General features: G+C 45.8%; 1 protein-coding gene across 2 annotated transcripts; it reads left to right on the top strand.

The window, feature by feature from the left end:
* Positions 1 to 7: 7 nt before the first annotated feature.
* PPM1K (protein phosphatase, Mg2+/Mn2+ dependent 1K) lies at positions 8 to 20,399 on the top strand. 2 transcript variants are annotated; one of them, XM_087735924.1, is made up of 7 exons: positions 8 to 137; positions 3,464 to 3,971; positions 4,551 to 4,651; positions 12,148 to 12,313; positions 12,848 to 12,992; positions 14,064 to 14,198; positions 14,676 to 20,399. In XM_087735924.1, exons 2-7 carry the CDS (start codon positions 3,532 to 3,534, stop codon positions 14,805 to 14,807), a joined length of 1,119 nt encoding a protein of 372 aa, XP_087592050.1. In that variant the 5' UTR covers positions 8 to 137; positions 3,464 to 3,531; the 3' UTR covers positions 14,808 to 20,399. The 2 variants fall into 2 exon arrangements, with proteins under 2 accessions (XP_087592050.1, XP_087592049.1); XM_087735923.1 differs by having other exon boundaries at positions 13 to 137; positions 3,444 to 3,971.
* The last annotated feature ends 558 nt before the right edge of the window (positions 20,400 to 20,957 follow it).

Below are 20,957 nucleotides of genomic sequence, written 5' to 3'. Positions count from 1 at the left end.
GGCGGCGCCGGGGGAAAAGGCAGCGGGCGGCAGCGGGGCCGGCGCCGCGGCAGCCTTGGTCGGGGGAGGCGCCGCTCTCGCACCGCTGGGCCGCAGCTGCCCGCCGTCCGCCGCCGGCTGCCCGGGCGCGGGAGGAGGTAAGGGCCCGCCGGACCGACCCTCCCGAGGCAGCTCCTTCACGGCCCGGCCTGGCCGGGGTGGGGGTAAGGGAGGGGAGGGCGCTCCCGGCCGCCGCGGGGAGCCAGGCCTCGGAAGCTTCTCCCTCCGCTCGCCCGTTTCAGCGAGGGGAGCGGGATGGGCGGCGCGGCGCGGCGGGCGGTGGCCGGGACCGGTCCCTTCCAGCGCCGGCGGCAGGTGCAGTCTCACCCGCCTCGGCAGGGGAAGGCCGGCAGCCCGGTCCCGGCTGCGGGGGGCACAGCGGGCGGGCGGGCGGGCGGGAGGGAAACCCACGGCCCCCATCGGGCAGCTCGGCGGGGCTGGGGGCTCGCTCGCCTCCCCCGCTCCGCCGGCTGCGGCTGCGGCGGGGGGTTTGCGCTGGCTCTGCCCGCTGGGCTGGGGCGGGCGGGGCCGGGGCCCGGCCCGCGCTCCGGCCGTTAGGCCGCGCCCCGCTCCCGCACAAAGGCGGCGGCGGCGGCAGAGGAGCGAGGAGCGGCCCCCGAGCCGCCCCGGGGCTCTCGGCCGGCCCCTTCGCCGCCGCCGGGGGGACGCGGCCGCAGCAGGGCCGCCTCTCCTGTAACGCAAGCCCCCCCGCGATGGGCGAGCTCTGCGCTGGTTACATCGCTCCTCCTCAGAGGCTCAAACGGCGCTGCCTAAATGTAACTGCACGGCTGTCGTACGCATAGCATAAACCCGCCCTAGCTCAGTCAGTCGGTCGTGTACTAATTCGTAATTAGTAAATACAGACACATACAGTGCTGCCCACATCTGTGCGGTTTGGAAAGCATGCAAGGCAAGTGCACTTGTATGAGTTTTAAATGCCTTTTTAAATACGTTTAATCCCCTGGGGCAGCGGGCATGCCTTCTCTTCCTTCCGGGTTTCTCTCTTTTTGCCCTTTTCTTCTCACAGCCTGGAAGATTTCCATCTGCCAAGAAGCAGCCAGCCTGTAAAAGGGGCACCATGCATGTTGAACTACAGTTTAATGGCTCACTTCATTTGCTTTAAGCATTGTATGTCCTTGTCTGTCTGCAGGAGCTATTTCTTTAAGTTAAATGTGTATAGATTAACAGGATGAGATGGAGCACCTCAAAACAGATTTCCATCGACAGCTGTCTGTCGTGGACTTTGGCTTTCACACCAGTGCCCCCCTTTCCAAGACCTCGGTCTTGTTTTGCCCAGGTCTGTTTGCAAACACAGGACAAGCCTATCAGATAGGAAAGCACAGACTGTTATATGTCCGATGGAAAGCGTGACTACTTACATCACAGGAACTAAAGATCACGTTCCTACTCCTGACTTGCAGAGACACTTGAAAAGCCAAACCGTCATCAGTATTTATACTTGCCTGGGAAAAAAAAAGGCCTTTTGAGAGTTGAATTTGATAGGGAACAAACGCATTAATTAGCTTGGGATTTTGGATTAATCCTCTGATTCGTGCTATGGATACTGGAAGATCTAAGTATAGCTAACATTTCATGATCATCTTCCAAGCTGACAGAAGTGAAACCAAGTGTGGGTTTTAATCGGCAGGCTTTCGATTTGGTCGTGCTGTGTTTTGCAGAAGGAAGTTAACATGCTGTTGTTATGAGTCAAGGGTAACAGAAAAGAGAGAGCAACTCAAGAAAGTAAATCAGTTTTTAAATACCTGTAAGTATACTGAAATAAGGATGTGATGTTGCCATCACCCCGCAATAAACTGGAAAATCTTAAAATTCCAAGTGGTCAGTTCCACTCAGCTGGTGGCCTAGCCCACATTCATCTGGTGCAACAACAGTGATTCCCAGCAGGTTTGGCCTTCTGTCAAGTTGACAGTGATTCTCTAAGTGCTAAGTAAAGAAACCTTTCTTCATCTAAGAATTGCATGAAAGGTAAACCAAGAGCACCAAAAGCAACGTGCTTTGAGCCGTGAACGACACGTTTAACGGAGGCTTCCAGAAAGCTCGTGTCACAGCCATTTTCTACCACTTTTTAAGTTACCTTTGACTGCGTGTTTTTGCAAGCACCCGGATTTTGTCTAGTAATTTAAAAAAGTAGATTTAACTAATATTTCAGATCTCCAAATGCAATTGTGATTGGCATGGGGAAAGTACAACGGCAAGGCACTCCAGCCAGAATTACAGTGTCTCTGGGGTACGCGTGTTGCTCTTTGCTGCTCAATTATGTCAGACCACCCTGCCATCTTTTTTCTTTTTTTTTTTTTTTTTTTTTTTTGGCATTCACGGTGAGCCTGCATATTTTTAATCCCTTTATTATGGCATATAATACCTTTCACTCGTAATTTTGCTCTCGGCAAACTTTGAGCAATTAAGTTAGAAATCCCTCACTTAAAATTTAGTGTGGTTAGTTACAGTGATCTGATGGTCCAGTTCAAATTACTCTGGTGCAACAACATGGACTTACTACAGACTGCATCCCAGCCTGTTGGACTTTCATCACGATGGGTGTTATTCTACAAAAGGTTAAATAAGCCGATCTTTCTACATTTTGCAGCATGCTAGATGAATCATCATTAGTGAATTTTTATCTGTGCTGAGCCAAGTGGTATGTTTAATTTATCTGTGCTGGAAAAGAAACCTGAGAAGCCAGTGAAAGATCTTGCTTGCCTGTGTTAGCCAAGGGAGCCCATTTCAGGGTTATGTGGCAGAGAACTTCAGGCCAGACAAAACAGCAAAAAGCTGCATGGGGTTTTTTTGAGGAAAGTTTGTGTGTGCAATTGTGTATGTCCACGGATACACTCTTAGTGGTCATTCTTAGATAGCCTAAGAAAATCACAGTTCACTTCACAGGTCTGTGTTGAAAAGTATTGGTCAAGTCCTCAATAAATGTGACAATTGAATATCACGTGCAGATGAAAAAACTCTTTAAAATCTAAGCTCCGCCGGGAGCCACAGTGTAGGTGTTTCAGCAATTGTTTGAAGAGCATGCATGATAAGCTCATTTTCACAACCTTACCTCATATTTTCACATATTCCTACTTTAGCTGACATAGAGCAAAGTCATTATCACTCTCATTTGCTCCATCACCACCTCTTCAACCTTTGAAAATTCAGGATATCGTTATGCAGGTGGCCAGCAGAAATGTCTTACCTTGATCTATCTGCACTGCTCCCCATTAGATGTGGGCTTGTCTGTGTAGGATTGTTTCTCGGTGAGTCATGCAGATCCCTCTCTGGTTTCTTCTAGGCAGTGCCGTGCTATGCATGATTTGCAGGCTCTGAGGGTGACATTGTTTCCTGAATGAAGTAACTGAAAATTCCTCTTCCTCTGCTTCTTGTTTCCTGATCAGTTTTCTCTTTGTTCTCGAAGACATTCCAGCAGCTGTGTATCTTGTATTCCTGATCTTTTATTCCTACGAATCTCTGTGAAGATAAGTTATGTCAACAGCCACTTTAATTAATTTGGTACGAAACGGAGGGTATCAAGTAAGAAGAAGAGCCGTGCTGACGTCCCGCCTCTTGCAAGACGAGAAGCGTCCGACAGCCGCGTGCTACAGCTCCACCTCCGAGCGCCGTGCTTCCCGCTTCGATTCAGACGGGAGCGGGCGACCTACCACATGGGACACCTTTGGCATCTGGGACAATCGCATTGACGAACCTATTCTCCTCCCACCAAGCATAAAGTACGGAAAGCCGATTCCAAAAGTCAGCCTGGCCAACGTGGGCTGTGCTAGCCATATTGGGAAGCGTAAGGAAAATGAAGACCGGTTTGATTATGCTCAGCTGACGGAGGATGTCCTATACTTTGCAGTATACGATGGACATGGCGGGGCAGCAGCAGCAGACTTTTGTGATAAGTACATGGAAAAATATATTAAGTAAGTGTGCATCACGTGAATGCGTGTCAAATGAATTACAGTAGAGATTCCTTCCTTAGGACTGAAAGGGATCCGGTGGGTCATACGTTGTCGCTAATCCTCCTAGGTTATATAGCCACCTAGCCCAGCGGGACAGCAGGAACACCGGACTGGAGCAGTCCGTTACATCGGACATGCTATGAACAACTTATTTTGTATGGTGCCTGCCCCATTGAGCAAGCCCGCAAAGACAAGAGAGGAAAATATGATTGTACCCACTTCCCAGGAAAGGACTGGGAACAGAGAGAGCGCGTGAATTTACTGTTTTCAGATGGGTCACTGTGGTTGATGACCTATGGCTTGCTTACGCTCTTCTGTATCTCGTTGTCACATCCCTGGGTGTTGGAAGAGGAATGTTATCTATTTGCAAAATGACAGGATTATGCTTCCAGTGCAGGTCATTAGTAAAATCATATTACCTTTTCACTGAAATCCAGCATTATTCAGTGCACGCAGGGAGGAGATAAGGCTATGGAAGAGACTGCTTGAGATGTGTATTTCTTGGAAAGAAGTTTAATTTTTTTCTTTGATTGTTTCCAGAGAATTTCTTGCTGAGGAGGAGAACTTGGAAAACGTTTTGAACAAAGCTTTTATAGAAATAAACAAAGCTTATGAAAGGCACGCTCATCTGTCTGCTGATGGTAGGTAAAAAAATATGGGTGTGAAGAATAAGGTTTTTCTTATTTGCTCAGTAGTTTTGTAGTAAAAAGTTGTTTTTATCCAGAAAAAATCTTGAAAACAGTTTTACTTAACATAAGATTTTGCTCTGATCACTTACTGCAAATAAAACGATGATGCTTTACCTCCTTAAAATGAAAAAGCTATGAAAAGTCTAAACCAAATTTACTGGGGGAGTTATTAATCTGAATGTTAGCATAATCATCAATGAATTTCTCTTAATGTGATTCTGTCAAGGAAAGTGTTTGTCAAGTTAGCAAAGAGTGATTCAGATTTGCAAGGAGCATAACTTTACTGTGCGAGAAACCTGGGGGGGGGGGTGGTTTGGTTTTTTTGTTTGTTTGGGGTTTTTGGTGGTTTGTTTTTGTTTTGTTTTAAAAAAGTTGTTGTTCCTGTCAGTTAGAAGCAACAGTGTCAAAAGTTCCCCTAACTTGGCTGCTGCACCCGAGGAGGAATGTAAGCCAAAATTAATACAATCGGTATTGCTTCTGCACAAACAGAATCACAGGAGTAGCTGAGTGTGAAAGGGGAAAAAAGCAGTGAAGAGGAAAACAAGGCTGGCTGTGGTAAGGCTGTGGTAAAGCTGGCACCAGCCCTTTTAGACTCTTTAGTCGTGGCTGTTAATCAAGTTCTTGTATATATGCCTAGAGACTAAGTACATCTGAAGTTCCAGTTCCAGCAACTGGAGCTTAGGGAGAGTAACTTGGGAAGGGAGATAGAGGTCCCTGTCCCATTTCTGTCACAGGAGTTTCCTCAGCCATGAGATACAATTTTAAGAGTCAGTTTAGCCAGTCTTAAAAATAAAACAAACCCAATGAAAAAAAAAAAATCAAACCCACAACAAAAATACAAACAAAAAACCTGTCCCAGTGCTGGTGCAGGTGCTGGCAAAATGACTGAGGTCATTTCAGAAGAACAGAAACTGTAGAAGTTTTCTCTCCAAGACAGACTTGAGACCAACAAGCCCTCTAGGGACTGAAGTGATGCTGTGTTCTCAAGCTACTTTTCTGAAGCAACGAGTGAATACAATCAAATAATGGAGTGGCTTCCTGCAGTTTAACTGCTAGATGAATCTAGGTACTCAGATATTTCCTGGCAGGAGAGGTAGCTTGACTGCTGCAGCACTGTGAGGGATACACACCTTTCCTCTTACCTGGTATAAGCTAAGGTATCAGGAAAAAAAGCCTTAAGTCCTGAAATCCAGCTCTTAAAAAAGGGGGATTAAATCTATAAAGCTCATTTCCCCATTATATCACTTTTTTTTTTATATATTAAAATCCTTTAAAAAATAATGATGTGGTAAAAAAGTCCAGAGTAACTCCTGACCTACAGGGTTCTAACTGAGCTCATGAGAGACACATCAGTAGAGCAGATGTGCTTTTTATCCAAGAGCCTCCCTGCAAATACGTTTCCTTAAAAGCCCAAATTCAAGAAAGTGTCTGAATATAGGCTTATGTGCTTCCCTGGATCAGGACCTTTCATTTTCACTAACATGAAAATCTGTTACATTTGTCCCCCTCCCTGCCACTTTGTTAGTAGGACAGCTCTTGGTTTGGCTCATTGAAGTGACCTCTGTTAAGTGTCAGAGCAGCTCCTTGAGGAGAAGGATTGGGAACTGTACTTGGTATATTATTCTGTTATTCTGAAAACGGTTTCTGATTATAGCATTTCGTACATGAGACTTAGGGAACTGGATAACAACAATATTTGACATACAAGTTGTGCAGCAATCTGAGCATTTTGGAACTGCTTATAGCATTTTTTTCATATCATTTAACTAACTGGTGCTGCTTAATGAAATATAACGCAAATGCCAGCAAATTTACGTAACAGTTACCAAGATACCGGACAAACCCTCTTCATTAAAAAAGCCTGAGGTCAGGCAAAATAGAGGGCAAAAGTGTTGCCAAACATCCGCAGGGGCCACGCTCTGGCAAGCACTCAGTGTTTCTCAGGTAGGCTGAGCACCTGCAGGCTCTTGCAGGAGCCAATGGGATCTAAAAGTGCCCAGTGCTCTTGACTGGTTGCCCAGCTGAAAATCAAGCTATAAGGCAAGGAGTGGAGTAACAGGGTGCAAAGACAAGCGCGGATTTCTGAACAAATTAAGCTTTTTGCATATCTGTTGTTAAAATAATTCAATGCTACGTTGACTGCTTGGTGTGGATATTTTTGTTGTTGCTGCTGTTTTGAAAGTTACGTAAAATTTCAACGCTTGGCATGTATCCTTGTTAGAAGCCTACTTCCAAACTGATTCAGTTTGCCAGCAAAATTTCTGAATAACTGTGGCTATTCTAGATGTGACAGTCAAGACTGTTGCTAAAGTATCCTGAAAATGGTGGCTGGTTGTGTAACACGGGGTATTTGGGATACGCTGGATGCTCCCCAAGACTGACTGCCTTTTGAAACCTGGCCATAGCTGACGAAGTGGAAAATAATAGCTTAGTCTTGTTCCAGTAGGTGACCCTGCCAGGGTTCACTTCTTCCACTGTATCTGCAAAAAAACCAGTGCATGTTCAGGATGTCCCGGTCTTTACTAACACACGGCCACCTTTGAAAGTGTGTGCCTGGGTGTTTGAAGGAACGTAAGCCCTGGGACAAATCCCCGTAGCCAAAATTGCATGGATTTTGTTTGACGCATTGTTTATAGTACTATTGAAGGGGTAAAAACCTCATATAATGGCACAGATTTAACAGGACTAGAGCTGTGCCTTGTTGGAGCACTTAGCTGTGCCTTCAAGGGCATGGCCCTTTAGGTCACTTTACAATTACAGAATATTTGAAATTATAGATGGAAAATACATAGCATAATAGTTTCTGTGAGCTTTCAATTAAAAAAAAGGTATATGTATGTGTTCCAGGTACTGCTACTGTGTCTGGCGTGCAGTTCACCAGTGCTGTTGGAGTGCTGTACTGGCCCGCTGGCGACCAGTCCAGTATCCCCTCTGACAGTGATCTGTACCTGCTGTTTCACACAAAAGCATAAGAAACTTGCTGTAGGCAGATCTGGGATAATCTGTCCTCCACCTAAATCCTTTCTAATCATTAATAGCTTAGAGATATGCCTGAGCCCTGAAGCATGGTGTTTGATATCTCTTCGCAAATGCATTTTCATTCACTTCCACGCATTTAAATATATCCAGCCGCTTTTAAATCCCTGCTAAACTTAGCTATAGGACACAGTAAAGGAAGCTCACGTCCAACAAATGTGTCATTATCCACAGGACTACTGTTAACGCAGATGGACAGAATTTTCTGATATTTTTGACCAGCCATAAAAACTGAAATGTAAAGGCTGAATAGCTTTGCTTAGCAAGGACAGAAATAAGGAAGTGAATCATGTTCTTGAGGAAATTGGAGCGTCTCTCTGGAGAAATGTAAGACAAATCCTCTCCTGGCCTAGTGCGGTCCTACAGGGTACTGCTACTGCTTCTGTTCACTGCGGTCCACTGCTCAGAGAAAACAACAGGGAGTCTTTCCATCGACCTCCATGTTCAGTGCATCCAACTCTAATCCCATTGGCCGCTCACTTCTGGAATAGCCATCTTATTAAAACATAGCCAGGTATTAACTGATGTATCTGTGTTTGAAAGGCACTCCTGGAATCTTACTATGCTGAGCAAACAGCAAAAGATATTTAAAAATAACTAAATTTAAAAAGTAGTGGGTTTTGGTTTTGTTTTTTTAAGTTACCATTCAAACATATGATTTTTATTTCTTTGAATATGTTAACCTGCAACACTGAGGAAAAGGGAGAGCTGCAGAAATTGTACTTAAATATTTCATAAATCCATCAACGTTACAAAGGCAGCCTTTTGATCCAAGGGCCCTGATTATTACCTAATCAAGTTTGAAGGTACTAATTACAATATTATAGGGGTGTTTATTTTGCATATTTTCCCATGGGTCAGAACAGTTCATATACTTCTATTCACTGCCTTTAAGATGGCACCGGTTTGAACTCCCCATTTTTGTGTTGTATATAAATATACGTATAAAAATAAATAAATTACCTTGAGGAAACAGATTGGGCCCTATTCTGCACTGAAGGTGTTCTTCAGGGTGGCCACTCTTGCCTTGTATGAGACAGGTGGCCCTCTAGCATTGATACAATTCTTTGGTTGATTTGTTGGTTGGTTACTTACCTCGACAGGAAAAAAAATTGTAGCTTTTATTTTGGCTGAATTTAAACTGGTTTTGTCACATAGTTTTAGCGAGAAGGCGAAAACAGTGGCAATTCCCCAGAAATACCAAGGCTGATTTTTCTGTGGCCAAAAGATGCATGTGTAAGCCTCAAGTACTTCCTATACAACCTGCAAAAGACAGTGCAGGCAAACCCAAAAGTGACTACTTCCCCTGTTCTGCAGCTCTTATTCTTTCATCTCCAGTGTTGCAGGTTTATTTTGTTTGAACAAAGTCCCTGGGTGAATTTCCTATTTGCCTCTGTGTGCGTGTTATTTGTGGCAGACACTGTACCTGGTCAGCAGCTCTAGAACTGGAGGCCCTGGACACTATATGCTGGGCTTCAGTGGAAAGAGAGATCTGCTTAATTTTGTCCCAGGTGAAGGAGTCCGGCGGTTCCTAGCCTGGACTACTGGAAGGTTCCCACATCCTCTTTGTCACATTAGTTGAGATGACTTGCAGTAAAAGTTGTCCAGTGAGTGTTAAGAACCTATTGAAAGATCTTAGTTTTATAGTGATGTTGTTAGGAAAACAAAATAAACTCTTTAATTGTTAAAACCAATATAGATGCTGATGCAATGTATTTTGATATTATTAAATAACCTAGCAGCAGTTGTAGTAAAGCATTAGAAATGTCATCCCATCATCATTCCTGTGTTTTCGAGCTGTGCTAGAAATCACATAATGCGTGTAGTCTAGCTACATCCATGTTCTTGCACCCGTACCCAGATCATGAACTGGGTCCAAGGAAGAGAGCGTGAGCAGCATTTACTTTTCTAGGAGTGCTATTTAACTAATAAATGTATATAAAGCTCAAGTCACTACGACCATGACCACAATTCTGGACAATATCTTGACTTGTTCTTTAGTACCGTCCCTTGACTTTGTGATAGCGGCTCCTTTGGCTTTGAGAGTTTGCACTTGAAAGATGCAGACTCACCTCAATGTCCAAATGTTTCCAGTCGTTTATGAATTAAAGACTACAGATCTTAACTTTTTCAGAAACTGCTTATGTTTGTCAGCATAGTTCCAAAACCACGGAATGAAATGGGAGAGCAGCAGCAGTTCTGCATCAATTGTAACGTCTAAATAAAATGTATTTTCTGTGAAATATAGTTTTACATAGATTCTTCATTTCACTTCTTTTAACTGTTGGCTAAAACAGGTATTTTACTGGTTCTACTAAAAGTTCTAATTGCACTGGTACTTGTTAGCATCTTACTTCCATAACGTGCCTCAAAGTGAGCCTGCACTGGACTAGTCCTTGCTTCCAATTACAAACAGGATGGCAGTGCTTACCTGAACAGTCAGAAGCTACCAGCATCTAAATAGTTTCGAATATCGTAGCATGGCAGCCATAACGTAGTCCAAGATTTGACCTAGGTCACCATGGTTGATGGTCACGATTGACATGTTGTTTAAGTGTAGAGCTAAACCAAGTCCTCACTGCAGTAATAATACCTGTTTTAAATAATAACATAAGCTTAGTTTAGAGTGTTTTTGTGAATTTTTTTGGATTCATCAACTCACTGCTTTTGCTGCACAACAAGGCTCAATGCATCTTTCAGGGCTTTGTGTACTTCAGTTTACTCCCAGCCCTGTTTTACTTACGGGGTGCTGAGACCTCACAGGGCTGGGGAAAGAGGTCGCCAAGATCCCGGAGCACTCGCATTTCTGTTTCTGTAGTAAGTAGGGGGTCACGCTGCATGCGTGCAGCTTGCTGGCAGCTGGTCAGAGATGGGCTGGCTGGCGTTCCTCCGGCTCAAACGCGCAGTCCTGTCTCGGATCCATCCCATCTCCCGGGGTCAGGGCTGCAGGGCCAGAGATAAGAGTGCATGTAGTTGTAGCTGAGCTCTGCAGAAGCGGTGGAAGAAAGATCTTCAGCTGTTAGTCATGTGAAAACAGGAATATAACTGGGGATTCTCATTCCTAAATTAGCCCCAAACCCCTTGTGAATTGGCTTGCTTCTAAAGCCTGGAAAAACTGGAAAATCCCAGAATGCAGGAGACCTACAGAGGGCTTCTCGAGGGGATTTGCATTGGCTGTGAATGCAAATTGTTCTGGGCAATAGGTTGTCCTGGCCAGACGTTTTACTGCAATAGCTCAGGTTGGCAGGAGTTAGTGCTTTCCAGGCATCTCTCACTGGGTTACCTGTGCATAACTTGCAGGAAGGGAAGGTACTAACTGTAAAATGGGACTGCTCCTTTCAAAAAGCAAACAAAAAAGGAAAGCTGGACAGTTCTGGCATTTCCTTCACCACAGATAAAACTGCAGATCTTTTCTGAAATAGGCAGACTCGGATTTCTCCTTTTCAAGCACTTCTTTTTCTTCCAGAGCGTTGTAGAAATTGAAAGAAGCCCTTAAATTTACTTGCACCAGTTAATCCAGCCAGGTCCCTGAACACAGCCAGTCAGCTCAGCTCACTCCCTGAGCCTGTAAGAGAAGACAGACAGCAGCTAGGGCTCTGTTTTGCCCTCTAGGCTGTCACTGTATGCCCCGGCCAAGTGGTCTCACCAGTGTCCAGGGCAGATTGCCTGGAGAGCCACTGCCAGCTGACTGCATCGGTTTGCAGGCACAAGGCAAGGCAGAATCCAGCTTCACCTTTGCGCTGGGACCTCCAGCAAGTTGAGAGGGTCTGAAGGGAGCAGCGTCCCTTTCTGAAAAAAGCCAGCGGCCTGCTGGCTGAACCCTTCATCGCTTGGCAAGGGGGCAGAAAGCAGAGGGAGATGGTAACAACTTTGAGAGCAGCAGGAGGACCCCACAGACTGGGGTAAAGGAGCTATCTAGCGTTTCTCTTCTGGTGAACCACGTGGAGCTACAATTACTCTTACTCAGTCGCCCACTTCACCACCTAACAGAAGGGAAGAGCCATCAGCTTTATGATGAGCTACCCACGCAGTCACTGTGCCCAGGGGTAAGGACGATAACCCTGTAACTTGAGGTGAGCTAGTGGGACAGAAAAACAATTTGCTGCAAGCTGAAAGGAAGCCACTGTACCTTGTATGGCTTTTATTCCACTTGCCCTCTTTGCATGGAGCCATGTTGTTGCACAGAAATACTTATCCTTTCCACTTCCTCTCTCTCCCCCCAGTCCTCCATGCATGCATGTTTGCTGTATTTTTTTTAATATGTAGATTTAGTTTAAACTTAAAAGCAGTTACTTACCGGTAATGTAGTGCACAAGTTGTCTTCGTTTTACGAATTGAAACTGTTGCTGTTATAAATGGTCCCATGCTTTGAGGCAGTGCTAAAACTTCTCTCTTTGATATGACGTTTATAGCAACTCTGATGAACTCTGGGACCACTGCAACAGTGGCTCTGCTCCGGGACGGTATTGAGCTGGTTGTGGCAAGTGTGGGAGACAGTCGTGCTCTGCTGTGTCGAAAGGGAAAGGCCTTGAAACTCACCATTGACCATACTCCAGAAAGAAAGGAGGAGAAGGAAAGGTACCTGTCGGTGATGACGTGGCTTCCTAGGGAGCGGCTCGGTCAGGAGGTGCTTGTGCTCTGCTGCTGGGTTGGGCCTGGAAGAAAGCAGAGAGTTGAACATAACACCCTAAGACCACCTCTGAGCTGGCAGAAAGCGGCACAGCTCCAGTTAATTCATTTGGTTCTGTTTAGAGGACCAGGGACGTGGAAAGCCCTGCATGCGCATAAACTGTCTCAGCAGTAAGATCAGCGTAGCTCGGACTCAGTACAGAGCCGTGACCACATGGTTCAGACTTGTCCAAGGCTGCCAAGTTAGAGCCAAGACCTGAAGAAATGTGCTATGGTTCCCAGGTCAGGACTCAGCCCACCAAGTCACATCCCATCCCTTCTGTGGAGCCCTTCAAACAGCAAAAGCCAACCCTCGGTCTCCCAGCTTAGGGCCTCCGTACCCCATTCCGCATCAGTAGCTAGTGACAGAAATTGCAGATAGAGACGGGGTAATGGTGTGACGCAGTAACTCATATTCATTTTTTCTTTTGTGCCTCTGGACAGGATTAGGAAGTGCGGTGGCTTCGTTGCCTGGAACAGTTTGGGACAACCTCATGTGAATGGTAGACTTGCAATGACGCGGAGCATAGGAGATTTGGATCTTAAAAACAGTGGTGTGATAGCCCAGCCAGAAACAAAAAGGGTTCAGGTAAAAGAAGGCCTGGTTAACAGGGACAGCAACATTCGGACTAAGGGGCATCATAGGTATTTGATGCAGGTCGTGGTACCCACATGACGTGCCCACGTGAAGCCTGATGGCCAAGCATTGATTTTTGTTCGTGGTGAAGTAACTGGAGACCCATTCTAATTAAGTCATTTCAGATTAACACTAACAGGACAGAAAAGAATCTGGCCCTGATCTAAATTAAACCAGATCAACCTCTGAATCCCATTTATCACAGTACAATATAGGATAGGGGAAGAAAGATAACACGTGATATCCATTACTGAAATACAAAGGCATTAGTCCGTTTGGGGCTTGTGGTCAGATGAATAATTTTGAGGTTAATGCTGATATAAAACCATCACTGAGAACTAAGCAGGATACGAATGGGCTGTCATCAAAAAAAGTAGACTACGTAGAGGTTTGCACACTTGGGAGGAAGGGAGGAGGAAAGGACAGTTGCATGCATCTTACCATAGCTCTGTAGTTGTCCAGAAAACAAAATAATCACCCAGAAGGTATTCAGTGCAGTTGCCTTCACTTTTGCAGGAAGGCTCTCCTTTCAGCTCATATTCTGTTTGATACTTTTCCCCAATGCACCTCCCAGGGCCCGGGGAACGTACATTCAGTTGGTCCTAATTAAATGCCACCCTTTAGGCCTGAGGGGTTTAGGGAGATGACTGCAGTACTGTCACATCTTCCTTGAAATGCTCAGTTTAAGGAAGCATTTTGTTTACTGGGTAATGTATGGATCTGGTCTTTTGGCCTCAGTGTATTCAGAGGGCTGCTTCCTAGAACTGGAAGCACCTTAAGATGCTCTCCTCCAGTCCAGGGAACACAGTCTGTGTGGCTGATGGATGTGCCTGAGGATTGAAGGGGCAGCCTTTGGCTAGCCGAGGGTTTGGGGGTTCCAGTTAGTCCTTGCACAGAAAGCAGGAGAGCACGCAGCACCCCCAGAAAAAGTGCGTTGCAACAGAGTGTAAAAAAAACGAAGGCAGTTACTTTGCCTGGCAGCACTCGCTCCATTGTTGTGCACACTGTCTGCCTTTATTGCAGCTGCATCATGCAGACGACAGCTTCCTGGTCCTTACTACCGATGGCATTAACTTCATGGTGAACAGTCAGGAGATCTGCGACTTCATTAACCAGTGCCATGATCCTGCTGAAGCCGCCCACGTTGTTACTGAGCAGGTAACGCCAGGGCTTCTCTTGGCACCAAATGCTTGTTGTTGGTTTTTGTTTGGTTTGGTTTTAAAAAAAACAAGTATACAACCACACATTCAAGTGAATTGAACTATGCTGGCTGAGACATTCACTAGTCCCGCCGGCTCGCCTTTTCCTTACCCTGGGTCTCGCCACATCCTTGCTGGGCATCATTTCAATCAACTTGCTTAGCTCACGGTCCACTGAACTGTGTGGGACCATAACTGCAGTTTCTTCCTGTGCTGAACATGTCATCAGCATAGACAGAAATGGCCCGTTCCTCACCAGGGTTCGGGATGGTGGCATATCCTATGGGAAGCTCTGAGGCATACTAGAATTCAGCACCAGGGCTGGGAAGGGACAAGGAAGTCTTGGGCCTCAGGGCGTGCTGTCCTGTGTGGAGCCCGACACGTGTTGCCTTTCCCAAGCAAGATGACAATGCTGACAATTTGTTTCCTCTCTCAGGCAATTCAGTTCGGCACTGAAGACAACAGCACAGTTGTCATAGTGCCATTTGGAGCATGGGGAAAGTACAAAAACGGTGAAATCAACTTCTCCTTCAGCCGCAGTTTTGCTTCCAGCGGGAGGTGGGCGTGAAGACCTGCCACAGCTATCTTTTCCTGCCATAATCTGGACACAGCGTGCTACAGGAGAACACATCCATCTGTTCATAGGTTGGCTCAGTGTCGTGTCCATCTCTTCTGTTCCCAGTGTTATAGAAGATACCACCGTTCCCTCGGTGCATAATGCCCGTTGTTGCTTATGGCTGATTGCATTTTGCTGCGTTTATTTATTCCAGTCGGCATTGAGGCAGCTATTTCTTTGTGTTTGTAGTCCCGGCAGCTCTGCACATCACTTTGTTCACATAGACAAGGCTCTGGGCTTTCGCCTAAGGCTGGAGGTGTTGCACAATTGTTTCACACCTACTTGTATTACCCAGCACCCTTAGTTACCTGGCAGCTGTGTAAGTCTGCGTGAGTCTCTGAGCCACGTGCTGGTTTCTTTGTACGTTAATACATGGGGGAACAAACGCACAGTGTTCTTGGGTAGACAAAAAGCTGGTTTGTTGTCTTCCTCTGCTGTGCAGCCACCCAAAACTCCCCTGTGCTTCAGGAGAGGCTGGTGAAAAATAAGGGGGAAGTTTCAGAAGTGTTTAGGTTCTGATGCCAGTGGCGTTTGGTGTAGCTGAACAGCTTCCTGAGACAGTGCTGCTTCGCAGGGCTTTATGCTCTCACCGCCATCCTCCGTGATCCTTGGCTCCAAGGAGACAGAGCAGGCTGGAGCCACGTGCCGTTGGACAGGTGGGAACGCTTCTCCGTTGGGTCCAAAGCCCGTACGGTCTCTGTGGACCACGCAGCAGCCCCTTGCACTGTCTTCTCTTTGGTGTGCCAGCGCGTGACAGGAGCACAGAGGAGGAAAAAAGCTGCACAGTTTTGATATCCAGCCACTTACAGCAACTTGAATTTCTTCTTTCTTTTTTTAAAGAAAACCAGCTAATTTCAAAGAGTTTACTAGTCAAGATTCTTTGGATGTGTAAGACAGGAGATTGTATTTCTTCATAAATAAATGAGGATTTTCCTGTCCTCTGCTGAAGGTTTCTTTCAGTTAGTCCTGATCTCCTGTGTCTCTTCAGGGTATACAGGGAGCTGTACAATGCCCAAAGCAAGCAAGCTGGAGAAAGGAGAGAGCATTATAATAACGTAAGGTAATTTTTATACGTTTTGGGTATTGTTTCTAGTAGGTGTCAGATATTTGGACACCAGAAGGTAGCTTTATACTTAAAGGAAGCATTTCCACTTCCCTTTCCGGAGGGAGTCTGCATCCAGTGAGGCATGGGGGGCCAGAGCCCTGCGCCAGCTCGTACCACTGCTGTGACAGGGACTGCAGGTGACATGTTGGCAGCAGGTGAAGATCTGTCCCAGCGTGCCTGGTTGAGACCTCCTTCTTCCTCCGCTTCACATCAGGTGTGCGGCTCCTGTGGCCTGCGAGTCACCCTGTTGCAATGAAATACGAGCAGAGAAGAATTGGGCTCTTCTCAGACTTGCCGCAATATTTTTCATTCTAAGGATGTTTCCAACAGCACAACTGTGAAAACAAAACAAAAAAAGTGAGAGAGAAGTTGCCTGATACTAAATCACCTTGCAATAAGGAAAAATATTTCTGAGATGCCTGGCCTGATTCTCATTTTCTAGTGTGAAGTACGCATCTTCGTTACTTTTAGCCCTTTCTTTTTAGCCCAGGGTTACACCTCAGGCAGTCATTCCACGTTTGTCCTTGCCTCTGGTTGAAGGCCTAGCAGCACCCAGCAGAGCACAGTGTTGTACTGACAGCATTAAGTACTCCCTGTTTAGAGAGTATGCCGTTTTTGTCCCATCACTTGGTGTATATATAGTGTATATAACGTATATATTGGGTTTATAAGTACGAAGAGCTTGTGAGTCGGTGTATGTAAATCTCTGTTGTATTGGATGCTGTTGCCCAGGCCTCTGTAACGAGCTCATCACTGGTTTACAATAATAATCCCTCTCTCTCCCCAGATTTTCTGCAGGGTTGGGGTTCAGTCTTCACCTGAGGTCAGAATGCTTGCTGGTTGTGGTCCTGGGCTCAGCCTTGCTTACCTGAGGCAGAGGGGCACTTTTAGTTGTTACCAGTGGGAGCGGGTTCTCAGTCTGCAGCAACTTTGACGATTCCCACAACCCATTTGTGGCAAAAATGACAAAACCCAGACTCCGGCGAGCACTCGAGGAGAGGTTGCGCCTGACAGAGGTTCAGAGAGCTGCTCCGGGAACATGGTTGTGACGGGTTTGCGCTGCAGTGTGAACAGCTGACAGCCTTTCTCCTGCCACAGAAGTGACCTGCTAAAACAGCAAGTCCAGTAGTTCCTAGCAAAGGGTTAACCACAGCCCGCAGCAGCCTTGCTCTGGGCACAGTGAAGGGTTGGAGTCAAGCTCTGGAGAGGGAGTTGCTGTGGGGGTGGCTTTGCTATCAGGTGTCAGACAGGCTTGAGCCGTGCTGCAGGGATTTGGACAAGCTCCATCGAGGCTGTCCTGTTCCAATTGCTGCTGGTTTCTGTTCAGCCAGCCAGCCATCTATCCAGGCAGAAGATTTCAAGGGCACCGGGGGTGTTCGTGACAAGTACAGACTGATTTTTTTGAGCAGTGCTGGATACTTGCCAAGCTGAAGATGTGGTATTAAATGCAGGCTGCTAATGAAAAACACTGCAAATGAAAAGCAGGTGCTCTGAGGAATGACCTGGCAGTCAGCGTAGCTTCTAAACATTGACCCAGATGTAAAATGAAATGGCAGTTTTTCTTCTCAGTGGAGGTTTGGGGGAATTTTTTTTTTTATCCCTATCTGCCTGATTTCATAGAGGACAAAAGTGTTTGGGGGCTTATTTCTTCTAACAGAGTGGTTATCCTCTCAGAGGAAGGATCCATTCATAACTTCTTTTAAATTTTGTAAAGTAAGGGATAAGACAAAGCTTTGCAAAATAGAAGATGATTAGATAAAGATGTATTAGCGGTTGCTATTACTGCCTTCATACAAGCGCAGAAAAACTTAGATTGGAAAGGGCTTCTAGGTGTGATCTAGCCTAGCCTCCCGCTCAGAGCAGGGCTAACTTCAGAATTGCATACTGCAGTGAAGGGATGTCTCCTGACACGGAAACGCAGTGCCTGAAAATGGATGGGAGAAAGAATTTAACATGCAGCGCAACTTACCTGTGGAACCACTTAATTGTACTGAAGTTGAAAACTTACCAGTATTTAACAGGCATCTTGGATAGCTACCAGTAAATTTCACAAATAAATTAGCACCTACATAAAACTAAGATACAAGCCATTTTGCTTGAAGCAAAGGTGAATCAATAACTGACAGGAGATGCACTTCTTACGCACAGGTTATTCCCTGCCCGTTCACTCTAGTTTTCTGCACCTCATTCTGAAGTAAATGAGGTACTGAAGATGATGAAATGCTTTGCCAAGTGGCCCAGTAGTCTGCCTGCTCCTCCTTCCGTTAAGAACAGGGGTACCTTCACACTGGTTTGTGTGGATTCCTTACTTCGTGCTGCACATGGCAAGACTGAGTGCCACCTTGAAAAGCATAGCATTTTGTAGAAACGCTCCATTACCAGGACTGTTGGTCTCTGCCTCCCGAAGCACAATACTGCTCTTTTCCCACCAAGATGACAGTGAACTTCCTTAAGATTTAGTGGCAACTGCACCAAACCTTGTTTTTCTCCAAGAAGTCGGGGAAAAATGTGCAATTCCCTGGGTAGTGGATTTTTTCATCATTTGACACTTCTCACTGAAGAATCGTTAGAACAAGTCCCTGCCCTTGCATTTCAGTTTTGGGGCTGTTTTGACACTGATACCGTGTTGGCAGCGTGAGCTTTGCCAACACATTCATGTGTTGAGAGGGACATAGGCGTATGGCACTGAATCTGGAGTGCACGGAATATGAAGTCAGTGGAGTAAAGCCACGTTGGGGAAAATGGAAGTTGTTTGTCGTAGCGGTACCAGGGGATCGAACTAGCAGTGCCGCGGTAACATCCAGCCAGCAAACCTTGGCATAGGGCTCTCCACCAGCGCCAGGTACTGCTCTGCTGAGATGAAGCTGTACTTCCAGGGTTTTTTCTGTCTAGTCAATAAGCCTCCTGCTGCCTATAGCAGCTCTGCAAGCAACCGGCTTTACACCGCAGGGACCAGCAAAATTCTCTTGCCCAGCAGAGAGCTCCTTTCAACTTGAGGACAAAGAGCAAATTGTCCTAACAGCAGCAGTTGCCTGTCAGAGAGGTTTATTATTGAAGGATCAGTAGAGGTATCTTGCACTTTGAACAAAATGAAACAGAATCGCAGTTTGCTCTCTAACTCCCTGTCTTTCCTGTGCATCTGTTGTTTCAATGAAAAGGATGATATTTTTTGTTTATTACAGACTGAACTGAACATTAAGGGTGACCTACTGAGCAAACCCTAACAAGTGTTTGCTTTTTTCCTGCCTTTTAGGGATGGATTCTGAACTCCACCTGGCAAGAGTATTTTCTTGCCTGAACACTGCCCCTGGCGCAGTGGTATCTCTCACTGTACAAGCATTGCAGGAGGGTGGGCTGTGGGTGCAGAAAGGTGAAAAATGCTGTCCAGATAGATACTCGTTTTTCCTGTGAGGATATGGAAGGCACAGGAGGCCTCCACAAGAGGATTTACTAGGAGAGGTGTCGAGACTGCAACTGGAGTTCCAGCTCGGTCTCTCCACAACATGGAAAGGGGCGTTTCATGCTTCGTAGAGGGGACTCGCTAAATTGTCATTTTCAGCCTTGGTTTAGGAGAGCTGGCCTCTCTGGAAGGTGAACATAGTGCAAGAAAGATTGAAATGGAGATGAGATCCAACAGTTTGTTTAACCTGTGTTAAACAGGTCCTCAATACAACCAGTCCCTTTTGGTTGAAAAGCTCAGGGTTGGAGAATAATCATGGAGCACAGTTTGTGGTTGAGAACGGGGGTGTGGAGAGAAATTGGCAATATTACTGCTTTTTTACATACTTGGGGGAAATGAAAATTGTGAGGAGCTTAGACTCACCGCAGGATTTCTGCTGACTTCCACAGGGTCAGGGGATCAGGGTATCAGATCACCTTTTCTGTCTCAGCTGGTGGATGTGCTGTGGTCAAAGGCATTGGGATTTCTAGCTAAGGGAGAAGCACAAAACAACAGATACCAGTGAAACTGGCTCAATATTAATTTTTCTTAAATAAATTCAGTTGGGCACTGCTAGGTCCATTGGTCACTCACCCAACAAGCCGAATGTATGGAGTGGCAACACGCTGGATATTTCTTGGTTCTGAAGCTGCTGTTCTCAACGCAGAGATGCCCAGCGAGGTGCTCTCTTGCCCCAGGATACCGAGTGCTCGGGCAGCGGTGTGTGTCAACTTTCTACAGACTTAAGTGCAATTGCGCACGTTCGTTACATAGTTTGCCTTAGGACTGTGTATAATTCCTGTGGTTTGATGTTTATGTTTGGTGTAATCAGTGTCCATAATTCATCTACTTAATTTTATAGAGGTCTCCATTTTACCCTTTTTTTTTTTTTTTTTTTTTTCCCAAAGTTTGTTCGTCTTCATCAACTCAAAGCTACAGTGGAGCAGATAAGTCTGTACTGGAATGCTTAAAAGATCTTTTAATAAAGAATTGCCTTCTAGAGTTGTGTCACTACAAATGGATTTTTCTTCTTCCACTGCATTGCAAACTACCAGAAAAGTTTCTGCTTCTGAAGCTGTGTCGCAACTGGCCTGTTAGGCCTGGGCCTCAGCCCCTGCCATAAAAAGCTGCTGATGACCAAGCCTTTGCCTGCAAAGACGTTCACCCAGTGATAACCAGTGCAAAGTACCTTCCATCTCCATGCTCCGTCAGCGTCCATGGGCTTTGCTGCATCAGGCCAACACGTTCTAACTTGCTATTTTTGTCTGCTATATTTTGATCTATTACGATACCAAGAAATCAGAAAGCCCTCTCTCAAGAACAAGTCCATCTTAAAAAAATAATTCTTTTGTGAAGCAGAAAAGCACCCTGGGTAGTTGTCATGGTGAGCGATGTCATCCTGTGACACAGTGGAAAGAAACAAATTGGGCCTCCTCAATAAAAGAATATATTTTAGCTTCTGCATGGATTCATTATCCTAAAAGAAATGATAAGGAGAAAATAACAGCTGAGGGTTTTAACCCATCCACAGAAGCAACCCTGAGATCACTATGATTTT

Source organism: Nipponia nippon, unplaced genomic scaffold (assembly GCF_047370975.1).
Source record: "Nipponia nippon isolate SJK-2023a ecotype South Korea unplaced genomic scaffold, ASM4737097v1 scaffold_6, whole genome shotgun sequence".
Classification (NCBI taxonomy): Eukaryota; Metazoa; Chordata; class Aves; order Pelecaniformes; family Threskiornithidae; genus Nipponia; species Nipponia nippon.
This window is presented reverse-complemented; position numbering and strand designations above follow the sequence as displayed.